The 18,602-nt window shown below is 35.6% G+C and overlaps 2 protein-coding genes and 1 long non-coding RNA gene across 3 annotated transcripts; 2 read left to right on the forward strand and 1 right to left on the reverse strand.

Annotated features, from left to right (window-relative positions):
* Window positions 1–3,974: 3,974 nt before the first annotated feature.
* Window positions 3,975–6,159, reverse strand: LOC126911035 (uncharacterized). The gene is made up of 2 exons (XR_007705595.1): window positions 5,914–6,159; window positions 3,975–5,490 (listed from the first exon to the last, which is right to left on the reverse strand). It is a non-coding gene; the product is annotated as an uncharacterized LOC126911035 (long non-coding RNA).
* A 687-nt stretch (window positions 6,160–6,846) lies between these two features.
* Window positions 6,847–7,541, forward strand: LOC126911034 (uncharacterized). The gene has a single exon (XM_050695850.1). The coding sequence runs from the start codon at window positions 6,973–6,975 to the stop codon at window positions 7,393–7,395; it is 423 nt and encodes a 140-aa protein (XP_050551807.1). The 5' UTR covers window positions 6,847–6,972; the 3' UTR covers window positions 7,396–7,541.
* Window positions 7,542–17,008: 9,467 nt separating this feature from the next.
* Window positions 17,009–17,860, forward strand: LOC118281968 (uncharacterized). Its single transcript, XM_035602820.2, has one exon. It carries the CDS (start codon window positions 17,031–17,033, stop codon window positions 17,664–17,666), a length of 636 nt encoding a protein of 211 aa, XP_035458713.2. The 5' UTR covers window positions 17,009–17,030; the 3' UTR covers window positions 17,667–17,860.
* Window positions 17,861–18,602: the final 742 nt, after the last annotated feature.

Consider the following 18,602-nt stretch of genomic DNA (forward strand, 5'->3'; position numbering starts at 1 on the left):
TAAACTTTTACTTCCATAATATAGAAGCATTTTAACTAACTGTGTACCTACCTACCTACCTAACGGTGCATTTGACAGCAGCCTTGATGACGTCAGAGTATCCACGTGACGAGTTTTCACGTGAATTTCATGAACATCGAAACTCCGTGGCTATTTATTACATAGGTACTAGTTTCTGCCAGTGGCTTCACCCGCGTGCTCATGGGATAAAAAGTAGCCTACCATAATCTACCCCTGTATCAAATTTCTTTCAATTCAGAATGGCCGTAAACAAACTAGGGCTAGGAAACATGAGAAAGAGGTTGTGACGACACATTACGTCACAACTGACAGATGACGTCATAAAAATCCTACATCGCACATGTTAAGTTTACCTGCGAATAAACATGGATAGAAAATCCCAATGGACAACAGTTGGGCAGAAAGTCCACCAGGCATGATCAACTCGCCTGGTCGGACGCTCCTTCTCTGTTTCTTTATGGGTGCGCAAGTAAGTGTGTGCACAAACTCGGATGCACTCTCTACACAAATACATAACCTCACGCCTGTCTCTGAGACGACGGAACGTCAAATGCTATGATTCTTTCGCATCATCAACAGTCATCAGTCATTTCGTGCATGCTCGTCGGTTAAGGATACTTTTAATTTGGCCCTTCTTTAATTAAAAAAAAAAAACCCAAACCTAACCTAACTAAAACCTAACCTAACCCAAACCTAACCTAACCCAAACCTGACCTAAACCAAACCTAATTTTGTTGAGTTTTTAATTTATGTTTTTTTACTGCAGAAAGTAAAAATGGAAAAGAAGAAAGAAAAAGATTTTTATTTATTTTTTGACTTTCTTTCTTTACTTTCTTTCACTCACTCATATTTAACCACACGGTTTAGATAGGTACCAATAATAATATGTCTGTTTCGCTAAACACGCAATATGACCGAAACTGTAATATGCAGTCAAAGTTAAAGTCAAAATCATTTATTTCAGATAGACCAGGAAGGCACTTTTGAACGTCAAAGCAAATATAATAATATTAATAACGTCTGTCTGTCGGTCAGTCCTCTAGTGAAGCTATTTGCTCGTTCCAAAGTGTAGATTCCTATGGAGAAGAACGAGCAAGAAACTCCATAGGTTACTCTTTTTCAATCAGATTTACAATACAATTCTTGGTTACATTGTTTCGATTACCTACTTCAACTATGTGAGAACAATGTAAAACTAATATACAGTCGAAGCGATAGAAAAAGAAAATAACCTAGAGGACAATAAAAATTAATGCAGTCCGGAGCTGACCAGTCCCAGTTGACAGCGCCCGTTCACGAACATGACACGTACACCAGCACCGCCCAACTCAACCATGTTGCAGGGAATCGAGCGATCCAATGCCCGTGCCACCGCCAATGAGACCTTTGAGTGAGCATGACAACTCCAAGCTGACATAAATGCATTCTACTAGTCTAATTTGATTTTAGTTGATTACAGGGCTCTCACATTTACAATGATTGTATAAAGTAGAGAACACATCGAAATAACATGGTTATATTACAGAAATTTTTCGTTATCCTGTGGAGCCGGACCAGCTTGCCTCCAAGCATTTTTATCTTCTATGTAATCATTTACTTTGTAGTATGCTTGTCTACATAACGTTTTTTTAATACAAAGTTTAAATTTTGATTCATTCAGATTCTGTATTTCCATTGGAACTTTATTATAACATTTAACACAGAATCCCATAAATGACTTACTTATTTTTGACAATCTAAAAAATGGTTGACTTAATCTATCCTTATGCCTAGTTTGATAGTTGTGTCTGTCAGATACTTTCGCAAACAAATATAGGTTTTTTCTAACATACTCGTACATAAGATTTTCATAAATAAATTGACATGGAACGACATAATAATCAAATGGCAGCCCTTTTTGTTCTGTAGTTTTTTAACATTCTTACTACTTAATTGTAATACTACTTAAAATAAAATCCTGAGTTATACATATAACCTGACTTTTTATTAAGTTTTTTTGTTAACTGTACATTAAAGCAAATTAGGTTAGGGTCCCAGTCGACCGATTCAGAAATGTTATCAGGCGACTCCATGGTCCCAGTCGCCTGAATCCTCACTATACAACGTGTAACAAAAAGAGGGTATACATATCAATTGCACGGTTTCTAGATAACATAACAAACGATACGGGAAGGGTTTTTTAAACTCATGTTTTCATGGTACCAAGTTATGAATTTTTCAAATAGCGCCCGTCATACGAATCTAAATTAGGTAGACAGGTACTAGGCGATCAGATAGATAGAAGAAATGTTTGGTAATATTAGCGAGTGATTCCTGTAGTGTTGTGACACGTTTGTATGATTTGAAATCAACAACTATGCGATACCAAGTATTTGGTACAAATTTTTTTAAACGTATTTTAAGCTGAAACTTTGTGTAGAGATTCTATTCAACCTGTATTTATCAGGGCTTCTTGATGTATATGGGTAATTTGTTACACGTTGTAGACATGACTAAAATTTCACATCATATTTTAGTAGACTACAAAAATAAAATGTGGTCCCACTGCTTTCCAGTTAGTAGATAATGCGAACAGCATTTAATTTCGTGTGGTTTGCAACACTGCTTGCACGCATTGCGTTTAAGTGTGGGAGAGCCATGCTTCGGCTCGAAGGGGCCGGCTCGACGGAATGGTACCACAGCCTCACAGAAAATCGACGTGAAACCACGCTTGCGTTGTGTTTCGTTGTGTGAATGAGGTTATCGGTGACGCAATAGGGTAGATGACTAATTTTTATTTTAATGTCCGTCTTGTATAAATGTTAGACACGTTTTTTTATTTTCTCACGGAAACAAAAATTTCGAAGATATATCGATTTGAAATATCGCGTGACGTCTATTTAGAGTACGTTTTATACTGAAAAGTGACGTAGTTAGCTCACATTCCTAAACTTTGATTCATTTTATCTAAGTATTATTATGTTATATGACGGATTAAAAAAATACGTGTCTAATATTTTTTAATTACCTAACCGACGGACTAAATACACTTTTTAATTTTTATACCCCGTCATCATCCCTATTACACCCCTTCCCAATCTTCGGGAAAGCTTGAAAAAGCTTGGACATTTTCGAGGCTAATTTGGCATTATCTTCTAAATGGCCACAGAACTGGACGTCCCTCGAAATAATGTTGCCAAGTATTTCAATACCAGCTGAGGGGTACATTGAAACTGAGATGAGTCGATCAACGGCAGTTTTATATAGGTAAATACGCAAACCTGTGTTTTAGTGGGATTAAACTGGACCAGATTAAGTTCACCCCAATCTGAAATTCTCCAGAGATTGTTCTGTCTTTTTATCTATAAACATTCAAAGATACAAATACATTACTTTAAATTAAAAATGCGTCTTGGTCGTTGTGCCGCTGAATTTATTCAGATAACTACAAGCTTTAGGTTGACTTTAAGCCAGTTGTTTCGGAGTATTGGCATAAGGTAGGCAAAACTGTACTTAATTCTCAAGAAACATGATCGTCCGTCTTCTATCATTTGGCACAGACATCCAGTCGGGGCAGTATTCCCATTATGACTCCCACAGAACATTTAAAGAGAGTAGAAATGAAATAGTTCCTGATTTGTATCAGAACGCGTGTCGCCGTTTCTCCCACCCTTTAATTTCACTACAAGCAAGAGACCAATGTCTGAGCGGATTACCCCCACAAATAAATAACACACATTTAAATCTCGAATTTGCTATTGGTTGTCACACAAACGCAATGACTGCATTTGACGTACACTCTAACACGCATAAAAACTCATGTATGCTAGGGCGAGAGAAAGGTCGATTGTTGATATCGATAAAATTTAAGTAATCTTGTTTTTGTTTTACAAGTATTGTTGAATATTGTGAAATTGTATTCATGCGAAATAGAAACCAAGTAATAAAAGTAAAATAAATAAAAAATACATAACTGAATTTTAAAACCACTTTTTTACTCAATAAGTTAAAAATCAGTAAAAAAATTAAATCATAGGCACTTTTGAACGTCAAAGCAAATATAATAATATTAATAACGTCTGTCTGTCGGTCAGCCCTCTAGTGAAGCTATTTGCTCGTTCCAAAGTGTAGATTCCTATGGAGAAGAACGAAGATCTGTTCATTCGATCTTTTTCAATCAGATTCACAATACAATTCTTGATTACATTGCTTTTCTTTGCATCGATTGCTTCAACTATGTGAGAACAATGTAAAACTAATATTCAGTCAAAGCGAGAGAAAAAAAACCTTAAGAACAACAAAATTAATACAGTCTGGAGCTGACCAGTCCCAGTTGACAGCGCTCGTTCACCAACATGGCACGTACACCAGCACCGTCCAACGCAACCATGTTGCAGGGAATCGAACGATCCAATGCCCGTGCCACCGCCAATGAGACCTTTGAGTGAGCATGACAACTCTAAGCTGACACAAATGCATTCTACTAGTCTAATTAAATGACAATGCCAGATCCTGCCCCACTTAATTTCATCAATGTACAAGAAATGTAAAATTAATCAATATTATGCAATGAAAATAAGACGTTTGGTTACTTAATTATTATCCTGATAAAGTTGCGGATAAAAATCGGAAATAAAAAGAATTTAAAAACCCAAGGCCTGCTTCCTGTATTATATATATATATCGCGACCATCTGCGTTTCTTAGTACGCTTGCAAAAGGAACACAAAGAGTCATTCAATAAAAAAAGGATTTATTAATGTCATGTGTACGGATTTTAATATGAATTTGGTATAAATACATACTGTTAGTTAATTTATTTTTTTATAATATATATTATAATGAATGCATATTCTAATTATTATTTCGTGTTTGAACGTTAGTGATTAGATGTAACGAAACGTCATTGGCATGCGTGTGTCAGTTACGTCCAAAAAGTCATTATTTGACATTCGCTCTGTCTGTTCTGTTTACATTGTTGTTTCGTTATGACTATGAATTAAAAGTAGGATTACTAAAGGTGATATTGGTGATGAAATTCCTTCCTTCCATAGCTAAACCCCCTATGATAGCATTGTAATAATATAAAGCACTTAATTTAATTATTTCTACCATTATAACTGCAATTAATCTAAACTGGTACTTAAATGTAATATTTTGTTCTTAGATTTATATAGAAACCGCAAGCTCTAAAGGCTTTTAATCATGTTTTTAGTTATCACTAATAGAGCAGCAATTGAATGCTACATTTGGCATGAATGTACAATATATTTTTTGGTGAGGCAAAGCTCTATAGAGATTCTGGCATTGTCATTTTAGCTAATTACAGGGCTCTCACATTTACTATAAATTTGTATAAAGTACAGAACACATTGAAATAACATGGTTATAGTTATATTTATAACGAAATATGCTACATTTAGTAGGAATCCAATTAATTCTACCAGTTGTGTCAATCCACAATTTTCTTACACCTGGATCTGTTGGAAACCTAAAATATAATATTAAAATAAATCATATGTCACATTCTATATAAAAAAAAAACATAAAACTCACTCAAAATCTATATTACTAATTAGTCGTAATAAATAATACTTATTATTTTAATTATAAAGTGTGCTATTGATTATAATAGACTGTATCATAGTAACAATCGACATTGATTACAAATTTGCCCAACACTATCGATGTCATAGATTTTGAAGGAAATGAACTTTTGTTTCGGTACTCGGGACTCTCGCGATGGACGTAATACATTGCGCGATTTTTCACGTAGTGCAAGATTGTACTCATCTATCGCAAGCAATGTATTACTATTAGTCTGCTTGCGATTATATCGTTTTTATCTATAAATTTCATAATGCTAATGTTATAATTACAAATATCACAAGTATTTTTATGTTTTTGGACTTACCGGTGAAAAGAAATTCCTTCTCGTGCTATGCTACACACCTGGCTTCTTTTCCGACACGTTATAATAGCGCAAGACGGCATAATATAATATTTTTTGCGGAGATACGTACGCTGTCAAAACATGACAGCGATTGCTAGCCGGTCAGTATGAACATTTGAGCGTTACGACAGCGGTATGCACGTTCGTTCGCACCCTCGGCGCGTGTGGCCCGCCCACAAGGCCAATCCAGTCTCTTTCTTTTATCCATGATAACTCCAATATCGCTGAAAAAGTCTCGAAAATTAAAACAACTACAAATTAATACTTAATAATTTTAATTCAGTGAATTTATGTACTTTAATAACGCTTACATTTTGCAGAAACAGATTTGCATTCCCTTCTTAAGATTAATCAATTTTAAACGAGGTCATTAGCCCTTAGACGTAAAGTAAGCTATTCTCAAGGTGAACGCTCACAAAATATACAACCGTTCATAATTTGTTTAATTTAAAAGCTATGTAATGAGTCTATGTACAAAAAATAAGAACTACAAAATTATCAAAATCTTTTAAACAATAGATAGAAAAAGCAAGTAATAAAATATGAAATAACTGCTCTATACTGCGCAGTGCGCACCTACAGCCTACATACAGTATTAAGTACTCCACAATATAATGACACCATAGCTGACATAAAATCACCTCGAAAGATCACGTTCACATCTTGTCCAAGACCGATAACATTCGACCGTCGAACTGTACCGCAACACGACTAATTTAAAGTCATGTTTCAATGTTAATACTCGTTCATACCAGACATACTCTCAGATTTAGTCGGGTGCAACTGTCTGTCGAGCCTCCACAGCCTCCAAAGTGAATGCAAAATAACGATCACTACCGAAATCACCCGAACCACTTCGGGTCACAGAGGTTATAAATAGACCCCGCGTGGAAAATGAGTCTTCAGTAGTATTGTGCGCGCAGTAGGGGAACACGTTTTCCGCACGGCTGGCGCGCCCGCCAACCATAACATTGCACATTGTTATGTGAATACCGTAGCTATTGTAATCAAAACAGCAAGATGCCAGCGGATATAATGTCAAATACATGTCGCAGTGATAATTTCGGAAAAACTTTTGTAAAAAAAAGTACCGAAAGTGAAGTAAAGTCTGGTTTTTTGGTGCTTTTGGGACCCGGCGGGATGCGCCAGGATGTGAGAGTAGTCGTGTACAGAACCTCGTTGGAGCATTTCGCCGTGATTTATCCTAGGAAGAGGGTGACGAAGCCGATCGGTGTGGTGAACTTGAGGAACACGGCCGTGGAGCAAGCGGAGTCAAACAGCGGCTTCATTGTCCGACAGAAAGGCTATGACAACACAATCTCCGCGAAGTTTGTGTGCTCCGAGCGCGAGGTGGAGGCCTGGATGTCGGCGTTCACGTCGCGAGCGTCGCCACACTGCGTGCACGCTAGTCTCCCGGTCCTGGTGGAAACAGAGGAGAGCTAAGCAAATACAAGATTATCCAACCGCTATGGTCTGATTTATCTTCCTAATTTTGACGCGTCACGTCAAAACGAGGTTATGTTTGTTTTGCAATGGGATGCGAAAGTGAAAGTTGCGTTTTTTGCAAACGCTCGAAAGTGTGTTGGCTGTGAAGCTTAATAAAACAAGTGCTACGTACAGTGTTCGACGTGAGTCATCTAGTACATCTAGGTTACCTCCACCATGTTATTGTCTGGCTCTTAGTAGACGCCGCGTTATTTTGTTTTGCAAATGAAAAACGCGATTGTATTCAACTGTTATGCTGGTTAAGGAATGAATATTTTGTGAGGTCGTTCACCTTGCTCGTTTGTTTAGTTCCGATACACGATACCTAGGTGCCCATATCAGTGGGTAAAGTACTTGCTGACCCTAAAGACATTTTTTATTTTTCTTCCTAAGAAGATTCTTGCACTTCTAAATAATAAGGTAAGGTTTCTTAAAAGATTCCTTACTTATTATCTTCCTAGATACTGAACTAAGTTAATATTAATGGAATCAAACTGACTGTACGACAGCATTTTCTTATTAGATAGGTTCTTAATAAAAGACATATATGTTGATACCTAGGTATGTAGGTATTGCTATTGTTTTCATTGATACCCATTCATCAATCATTTTCTTTTTATTATTATCTATTTATGTGTAATGTATTGTGTTCCATATGAAACAACGTCGGACTCGTATAAACTCCAGTGGATCTCAGGTCTTATTTCAAATCAAGAATATTATAGCTTTGCCTGCAATCATACTGTAAAAAAATCAGTTACGTATTTTAATTACGATTTAGGATGTCTTATTCAGATTATATATGTATTTATCGAACAGTGCTATGTACTCCAATGTGATAATGCTAAACATATATATCATCATCATCATCATCAGCCTGTTCTCGTCCACTGCTGGACCGCCTCTCCAGATGTGGTGAGCTTGCCCCGTTCCAAATCCAGAAGGTGGCAGTAGTGGAAAAATCTAAAACATATTTTATGGTCATCAAGATTAAGAGTGTGTACCAAATATCAGATCGATCTGTTGTCAGGAAGGGGGTTAAATTCTAATTATTATGAACGGGTCAAGTTAAATAATACCGTTTACCAATACAAAATTGATTTCTATTTTTAAGCTTTTTACCCACAATAACACATCGTCATCGTGTATCGGAAATAAACACCAGCAACAAAAGAAAAAAATTAATTATATAAGGTGTTCTAAATGTATCTGCCACGGCTTTAATGGGAGGTAGCGTTGTGTTTGAAGATTACAATAGTAAATATAAACGATTGATTATGAATTTTATTTTTCATATAAAAAAAACGTGTGCATTTGTCATGAAAGGGCTATCTTTCACAATCTCTGTCGCTTTGTCAATGAAAACAATTGCTATCAATCGTTTTTATTCAAAAAGCGACGCATCATGCGTATTTGGGAACCACTTTATGCAGAGTAGAGTCAATGTTTATTTAACTTCTTTATGTTCTCAAATTGAATTAACTGGTCTGGGGTACGAAATTTCTTCACTATTGTAATCTTCGGGGATAAAAGGCGTGATGTTGCTCTGTAATCTTCAAACACAACACAACCCCCCATTAAAGCCGTGGCAGATACATTTACAACACCTTATATAAAATGAGCTTATGTTTGTGTGTAACCATAATCTGTATAAATACCTATGTAATGAGATTTTTGAACTGATTTCGTTATAAAATCTTAATAATACTAGATGTATACAATTAATTATGTATATCGTATGGAGAAACCTCTTATGACTTTGGTTAATCCACATATTTGTTAACATCATGGCTGACGATATACGAAAAATGAGCGAAATAGGCCTAGTAGGTAAGCCAAAAAGTGCATTATTCTCTTTGAGCTAATTTGAACACTCTTTACAAATACGGCATTATAACAGCCGCACCGCATGTCCGTAACATTCCTAGACAACCTACAACATTACAGCTCTTTTGTGGTCAAGGTACATTGAGCTGTTCACACAGAATTTTATTTAATACTTGATTATTTGTTTGAAAATTATTATTTTTTATATTTAGGTTTTCATTGAAATATTTAAGTAGTTGTATTATGCTTCTGTGGACGAGTGCTGCTTGTAATTTCATTTAAGTCATATGAGTGATCTCCATACTGTATAATATCTATATACAAAGAAAATGTAAAAGTAGGTGAAATATAAATGATATAAAACATGTAAACTGTACTTTGGTGGCCTAACTACTTAAGTTAGTATTATATACATGTATATTGTGCCACAAAGCCACAATTGTGCCTTTACTGGCTATTGGCTAGTAAACGAATACTTGTAATCATTTACCTAGTAGATACGTACCTAGTTAATTTCAAACTAAACTCCAAAAATAATTACTTTTGTTACTTCCAAAATAACCTATAAACTTATCTATATGCAAGAAAGAAAAATATCTTAATGGATGAACAACTTAAGTGCATAGTCCATGTAGCAAATACAAAGAGGAGATGTCATAAGTGGATTTCCCTTTAACATAATGCGTGATACTTTACAGGGAGCGCAGGACGTTACAAACCACGCCCCGTTCTATTTTTCATCTAGCGCTCCCATACTACAAAAACGTGGCAATGCAATTGTCCACATTTTAATGTGCCACTTTCTGAGCGCTTATGACCTGTCTACACTTTTTTACTCATAACTAATATCATTTGGCAGGGCCGGTTTTGTATCACAGTCTCACTGCACAATCACATTATGGCATATCCTCTTTGCACTTGCTTCATGACATAGTCAAAACAGTTTTGTATTGTCAATTTCTTGGTTATCTGAACTGAAACAAAAATTTTAAGTTTTAACTAAGTAGTAAACAAATAGCTATCTTTTTTAAATTCATCACTGTTGCCACATTTATAAGTAGGTATACTTAGGGCCTGGTTCACAATGCCTGGATAGCCGCCAACCACCATGGCCCTAGGTACCAAAGGTTACCAAAATAAGAACGCAATTTGTATGAACTATCCGCCAAATAAGTTTATCGGGTACATAAATGGGGACGGTGAAACAGGCGCTTAATTAGAAACATTTAATGATTACTTAAACAAATTTTATTGTTCCAAAAACAATTGCTAAGGACTGGGTTACGTAATCATTTAATGACTCTGAGTGCTGCAGTAAGACCACAGAATAATATGGTAAGACATCGAAAATTGTATTGATAGACAACCGAAATTAGTAACAGATATCAATCCAATACTTCTAGACCTATCTAAGATTCACAGAAATTCAATAAACATAATATAATAACTTTGGATTGAAATTGGTTATTAATTTCGATTAAAAATTGGTTAATAAAGTCTAGAAAGTTTTGTAAAAGACTTCAACGACTGTGAAAAAAGTATTATTTATTGTCCATACTTAATAATGTCATACCACTGGTCTACTTAGACAAGGGGCTTTGTGAACTGTAGAACCCTTAGTATGAGTTTGATTAACGTTTAACGAGAGCGCATTCGGCGTTCTGATTGGTTAGTTTATTCGAGCCGGCCAATCAGAGCGCCGAACACGCTCTCGTTACGATTACTTTAAACGTAAAGCAAACTCGTACTAAGGGAACTGATTTGACTCAACTAGGAACAATCACAGGGCTCTCTAATAACAATTATAATCTTATTTTCGTGACTTAGGTATTCGTATCTTATAGTTTGTAACAGACATTATATTGACAAAATGTAACTGATTCAAGTTCATTAACGTTTTTTCAATCTTAATTGTCTTTTGCTTCGGAAAAAGTCCCTCATCTTCGCAGGCTCCAATATTGGTCTTTATATCTGCCCATATAGTGAGTAAATTCAAGGTAATTTCTTTATGTTTGTTTTGTATCTACGTTTGGTATCTATACGATTGCTGACTTGCTGTCTAAGTACTTTCTTGATAAAGAATTTGTAAAGTACCTATGTAATTGTAACTAATTTTTCCGAACTAGGTACCTATAGATCTTTTTCTTGGCTTACTTTTATTTCATTGATTGGTCAGCCTATCTTGAACTATCATTTCATTAGGGCTCTAACGTCGTCCGGCCAAGTAACGTACAACTATTTGCAATTGTACGAAGGCATCTGTTGCCTGTTGCCTGTAGTCAACTTGATTGCGCAACCATCTGGTTGCCGGCGACTAAATCATCCCTATAATATGGTGCATGACGACGTACGACTAGAGTCTCTTTATAAAATATGGCTTTTACTCAATGATTGCATGTCTGGAGTACATAATTAGTACTCTCTTCTGTTTTATAGACTAGGTATAGAATAATTTGCTAAAATATTCAACACAATGTTCATTGAAATCAGATCTCTAGAATATTTGAAGGTGACGCCAAATTACCTATTATTTGTATCATTTAGTTATGACTGAAAAGGAAAATCTTGTTGGATTTTCAGTTGTTAGTATAGGTACTAACAACCTAGGTAGGCCTAGGTGTCTTAATTATATCTATTGAGGAGAGCGAGAAAAACGTAAAAATGTAGTTTATTGTGATATTTATCTTTGTAGTATTTACACAAACATATTATGTGTGTACTTAAAAACGAAAATCTCGACTTAATACATGATAAAATTCTGTTAATTCTGTACATTAAGTATTAAATAATTATTCAGTGGGGTTTTCGTTTTTAAGTTATGCCCTTGTAGAAAATGGTTGGGATCGCAAACATTTTGATGGACAAATGGTATTTGTACAAGAAAAATGTAAAATTAATAATTATGATATCCGAAATGGTGATTACTATTATTGTATTCAATTAAAAAATAAAATTTACCTATCGGAATTCAGTAGTTTTTCTTTTGTTTATACTGTAAATACCTTAAAAATTTTAATGAGAGGGGAATCATCCAATGACTTCTTGCGCTTGGGGTGAGGCGAGTGGGTACCTGAGCTCTTACTGATTAAAAAGCCTAAAAACCACCCCGTTCCTTAGCATGTTCCTAAATCTATGTATCCTTGGCAGGGTAGCGTAGGGCAGCAGGCAGGATTCCCTTAAATTCTAAAAGAAGCCAAAAACGCATTTCGATTGTCACTTTATTTCCAAGAAACCTATTGGTTGTACCTAAGTTAAAATATAGTAATTGTTTTTATTTAATTTAATTTTTGTTGGTTTCCTAAGGACATATCTATCTTTACATATTCTTATAATGCACGCTACACACCTTACGATTTAACTGTACAGTACAGTAGTGTAGTGTACAGTTCAACTGTACGGTTAAAATGGAAGGCGTGTAGCCAGCATAATGTTCACGCGATGACTTCCTCAACAAAAGTTTGCAACATCGGTTGCTTATCTGATGACGAACGATTATTTCGATGCAATATTTCATGCAAATTCCGTTTAGTTGGTACGTAAACTAAAACGTAACGAAACACTTTAGTATTGTAATTTTATTTTTAAATTGCAAAGTGCACGCGGGCGTTATGCGGAACGGCCTGGTTTTTAAACACGCTACAACTCGTCTTGGGTAGATATAATCCATCGATGTACCTTTTTGCTGGTAAGAAACAACTGGTAGAAACAACAGGTTCACCCCTTTTATTTTAGATTTATTGTATCCGGCTATTTTACCAACAATCCCTAATAATCATCTATTAATTAAACGTTAACCTGAGGGAGCACCTAAACTAAACTACTCACACTTGGACTGCTATCTGATGTCACTTATAGTTTAGTGAAAACTAAAATGTTTTTTAAGTGTCACTTACTTTAACTTTGAGTTTCCTTTATATTTAGGAGAGTTTCGAAATTACATATGTATTTGATGCTTTTCCTAAACTTTGATTCGTTTAATCTAAGTATTTTTTTCTCATACGACCAAATAAAAAAATACGTGTCTAATATTTCTTCATTAGCTAACTGACGAACTTAACAGATTTTTAATTTTCACAACCCGTCATCATCCCTATTTTCTTGGCTGATATTACATTACAATCAACAGTAGGGAAGGACACGAAAAACTTGTACCTACGTGTAGGAACTACGGTTCCAAGCGTGTTAGCAAATAAAGCAACGCTCACAAGGTCGGCAGGCAGTTACTTAAGCCGTAATAATGAAATATTCATAAAGGTACCTAAGTAACTCATATAACTGGCATGGATACAAGAAAACATTATACATTAAACTAATTTAACCACGCAATTACGCGTTTTATTACTAAAAAAAGGGCAGAAGTGTGCCTATTGTATCTAACTACCTAAGAATATTATTAACTAGCTTCTGCCTGCGGCTTCGCGTTCCCATGAGATAAAAATTAGCCTATGTGTTATTCCAGATCATAATCTACCACTATTCCAAATTTTATCCCGATCGCTTCAGTAGTTTTTGCGTGAAAGTGTAACGAATATACGTACTGACAAACTTTCGCATTTATAATATTAGTAAGATACCCAAATAAATTATTATCTTTATCAGTTTTAGTGTACCTAGGAATACCTAGTACCTACACTAAAACTAGGTACATTAAAACAGATAAATAATAAAACATAATAATATTATTTTTGAAATTTTTTGAACAAAACCAAAAATGTTGAATATCTCAGAAACTAGCCATTTTCGGACCAGGGATCTCAGGATTATTTTTGTATAAAATTATTTGTATATATACCTCATCATCGAGAAATACGTCGAGTTACAAGCCACAATGGTATATAAAAGGGTTTATAATTCCTGTGTTCTAAGATATAAGATATCTACTTATGATATATCAATTATGTGTTCAGACGTAGGCTTAGGTACTCGTATATCTACCTAAATAGTGACGTAGAAACTTGACAGCTTATGTACAGACTGGCAGACAATATTTGCCGAGGCGATTACGGTCGGCACGGGATCAATTTACAATAATTGCTAAAACTCTATCGTTAGATATAATAATGTATAGTTAGGTGTATAGGTATGTATTTCTTTAATAAGATTTTGATACTTTCACTTACAGTCGACGTTAAGTAGTAGAAAGTATTAGTAAGTACTAAGAATCGTGTAGGTACCTACTTTCCCTCTTGCCGATAATTATGATCAAATCATCAATTGACACAATTTGTAAAGTCATAAATAATTTTATTTAGTTGAGAACTCGGCATTACCTTGCACGAGTGCATAATAATTTGGGTGCTTTTCCACCAGAGACGTGTTATGTAGCTACGCTACAAAGATGTAATAGCTTATGAGACGATGTGACCGTTTCCATTAATACTAAACTATATTAGCTGTGCAAGGAAGATGCGCTCGAGTATGCGATGTATGGATAGTAGGGAAGCCATCTATAGCACGCATTTTCCATTTAAAAAACCTTACTTAGCTGAGTCCGTTTCAACCAGTGCTATGCTATGTGTACCAATGAATATGATTGATGGAAGCCAAACGCATCTACAGCAACATAGCATAGCACATCTCTGGTGGAAAAGCACCATTTAGTACCCATATTGTGTATAAAAATAAACACACCATGATGAATAGGATGTGTAGGCGTGCCTGTACCCTTTCGGGAACAAACAGCGTGATGGCATTTAGTACGTACTGGGATTTCGAAACTTGGCAAAATAACTTGCAACAGCTATTTTGTTTGAAACACATCTAAATGCTAATAGAAAGAGCGTCTGTTACGTTTCCAATGAGTTAAGTAATTGATTTTGTTCGTCTGTGCTTCGAATTTTCTATACACTTTAATGGGACGATACTATTGCAAATAAATGCCATTTTATTGTAATTTATACTGTGTAGGTAATTATTTGTTTATAATATTGTGAGTGTTTGAATACATAAACTATCTAGGTGTGTACTGCCTAATGCAAAAAACTCAATTTAAAAATAAAACATGGGTTGCGGCCCTACATGCCGTCTCATCTCACCCAGCGGGGTAGACAGTGGATGAATTTCCCCTCCCCTAAAAAAAATATAAACGAAAATGCTTATTTTTATATAAGCCTGTAAACGAGCAGACGGATCACCTGATGGTAAATAATCGTCGCCGCCCATGGACACCCAAAACCCCAGAGGCGTTACAAGTGCGTTGCTGGCCTTTTGGGGGTTAAGAATTTAAGGGTTGTTGGGGAATTAGGGATTGGGAAACTTGGGGGGTAATTAAGCTTATTCACACAACGACACACAATGCAAGCGTTGTTTCACGTCGGTTTTCTGTGAGGCCGTGGTATCACTCCGGTCGAGCCGGCCCATTCGTGCCGAAGCATGGCTCTCCCACACTTAAAATTACAGTAACTACTACAGAATAACTGTTGTTATACGAATGAGTTTAAACCAGGCTAGTTTAAACGCTCGCTAAATTGATTTGTAATTCTTATTTTCAAGTTTTTATGTTCAAACAACGATTGTTTTTCACGCTATGTGAACTCGTTGTGTGTTCTTATTACTATTACAACATTTTATTAGATCCTCGGTGTTAACACTAGGTTCGTATAAAAAGTTGGTATTACATTGTATAAGCTCTGCTTACTTCTTTAGGGATTACAAGGTGTGATTATACGTAGTTTAACTATGTTATGATGAGTTCCATGTAGCAGAGGATGAGCATATACACATTATAATATACCAAGCATAATTTCCCACTTGTCAAATTCAATCGAAACGATATTTTCTATAAATTTTGTATGAAATAGTAGCCTACGTTATGTTATGCCGGCATCAGATTTTTACGTCAAATAACAGACTTATTTCTAGAAAATTAGGTACATCATCAAATATATTATGAATGAAAGTGTGAATATTTTAATGTATTATTGAAAAGTCAACATAATTTATTTTTGACTGAGGAAACTACCCAATTAGTTCACAAAATCAAATGCGGATGGAGCATGCATTACGGAATTACGCAAATGTTAAACGAGTTCAAGTGAGTTTACGGTAACTTCGTTAACGAGGAAATAACTTTTTAATCGTAGGTACATCAATTAGAGTTTTATGAACGATTTGTTTATAGTAACATAAGAATAAGAAATACGTGTAGAGTGTAGATTACAATCCATATCGGGACCACTAACTAGGTGCCTTTAAATTGTGTAATAGGTTGAATAGGTTCGGTTTGACCACGTCATTGTTATTTTGAGACTAATGTAGACTTCAGGTCTTGCTCGAAATGTTATAAGAGTTATAAAGATCGAAACAGTGGAGAGGTCTTAATCTTACCTAATGACTTTGTAGATCAATAGACTAGCATAGAGCAGCGGTTTACCTAGCGGGTTTACTGGGGCTTCAGCTCGAAAAGCAGGAGTAGGAACAGGGTGGTGTTTAGTCAGTAAGAGTCTGACACTCCCTTTCGCCTCAGCCAAGGCGGGAGAAGTCATAGGATGATTTTCCCCACTTAAAAAGCATACACATTTTAAATCTGAATTGTACCTATATATTATTAATGGTTACTAGACACAATTGCTGATGTCTTTCAAAGTATTTAAAATAGTGATCGTTTTATTCAAATACACTGCACTTAGGTGCATTAGGTAATTTAATGAAGCACTTTAAAATAATATACTAAAGACAGAAGTGCACACCTCAAATAACCATGTATAGGTAGAGGTACTGTATCTTTACGAAACTAACAACCAATTAGCAAATCCCGTTACAATAAAATGAAGTATAAAACAAGACGCACGCGAAACGAACGCGAGCAAGAAAAAATGTATAAACTACAGAACATATTTGCATTAATCTTGTTCATACTATTCTCGTTCGCGTTCTATTTAACTATATCCTTCACGCCACTTACAAAGGAAGAGCAAATGGAACGCTATAACAAAATGACAGAAAACGTAGAACCATTCAGGAAGAACTTGACTGAATGTGCGCGGCAGGTCAAAGCTTCAATGGCGGACGTCGAGAACTTCATAAAACGGATCCCTCAGGCCTCCTTGCAAGGGAAATGCTTCGTCGCCTGCATTCTCAAACGAAACTCTATCATAAAGAACAATAAAATAAGCAAAGAACATTTATTAGAAGCCAATAAAGCTGTTTATGGGGAAGATAGTGAAGTGATGGCTCGTTTAAAGACTGCGGTAGGTGAGTGTACGCAGGTAGTCGAAGGGATATTTGAAGTTTGTGAATATGCGTCGGTTTTCAACGATTGTATGCATATTAAAATGGAGCATATTCTTGATAAGGTGACGATGGAGCGACGTATGGAAGCGATAGGCAAGATGACGTCAAACCCTGACCAATGGAACGAGGAAGAAGATGAACTCTTAAAGCTGGTTAAAGATGAATTATAGACCTTATGTTATTGTATTACAATTTACAATGTAGGTGTAAGTGGATGGTTGGTTTTCTAACTAAACTTTATTGAAATGTTCACTTCGTTCATTTATTTAATATTAAGGGATAGAGTGTGAAAAGGCACTGTATACTATACTTACTACTAGCTTCTGCCAGCGGCTTAACCTGGGATAAAATGTATCATATCACCCAAGTCAGCTAATACCTTTTCTGTATACCAAATTTCATCAAAATCCGTTCAGTAGTTTCAGTGTGATTGATAGTCAAATGTCCAAACATCCAATGACTGCACGGTTGGCGCGGTAGCTGGGCAACCGGCTGCTACGAAACGTGTATAATGAAATCTTTGTGTGATCCACAAATTGTTGTTTCTGGTCTGGGTGTCATGTGTATGTGAACTTGTATGTTTGTAAACGCGCCCACGACACAGAAGAAAATCTGTTAGGGAGAATGTTTTAAAAAAAACATTGTCTATGTGTATTTCATAGCTTTTACGTTAGTTACAGTTACCAAGCAAGGCTCGGAACCGGTTTAAAAAATACCGGTTAATACCGGTTTATATCGGTTTTCCTCCGAACTTTTCTTAAGAACGTGAACATTAAAGAACTTTATTTTAACCTAAATTAACCGGTTTATTCGACGAGGGGCATGTCGGTACACGCGTTGAAATATTATTATTGAAATAAGCTGAACAGCGCGCGGCGTTTCTTTGATGTGCGTCGTATTAACCGGTTTTTATTGCTCTAAACCGGTTAATCCGAAAAAACCTTTATGAAAATACTGTTCCAAATACCGGTTTAAAAAAACCGGTTTCGCGAACGAAACCCAATGTAAAGGTTTTGCGTACAAGTACATAATAACGGTTTGAAAATTTAACCGGTATCCGAGCCTTGTTACCAAGTTGATTGTAACTTCGTCTCCATTAAAACCAT

The sequence above is a fragment of the Spodoptera frugiperda genome, chromosome 9, assembly GCF_023101765.2.
Source record: "Spodoptera frugiperda isolate SF20-4 chromosome 9, AGI-APGP_CSIRO_Sfru_2.0, whole genome shotgun sequence".
Classification (NCBI taxonomy): Eukaryota; Metazoa; Arthropoda; class Insecta; order Lepidoptera; family Noctuidae; genus Spodoptera; species Spodoptera frugiperda.

Bases quoted from the DNA above. Each gene is read 5' to 3' on its own strand.
- LOC126911034 (XM_050695850.1), top strand. From the start codon at position 6,973: ATGCCAGCGGATATAATGTCAAATACATGTCGCAGTGATAATTTCGGA.
- LOC118281968 (XM_035602820.2), top strand. From the start codon at position 17,031: ATGAAGTATAAAACAAGACGCACGCGAAACGAACGCGAGCAAGAAAAA.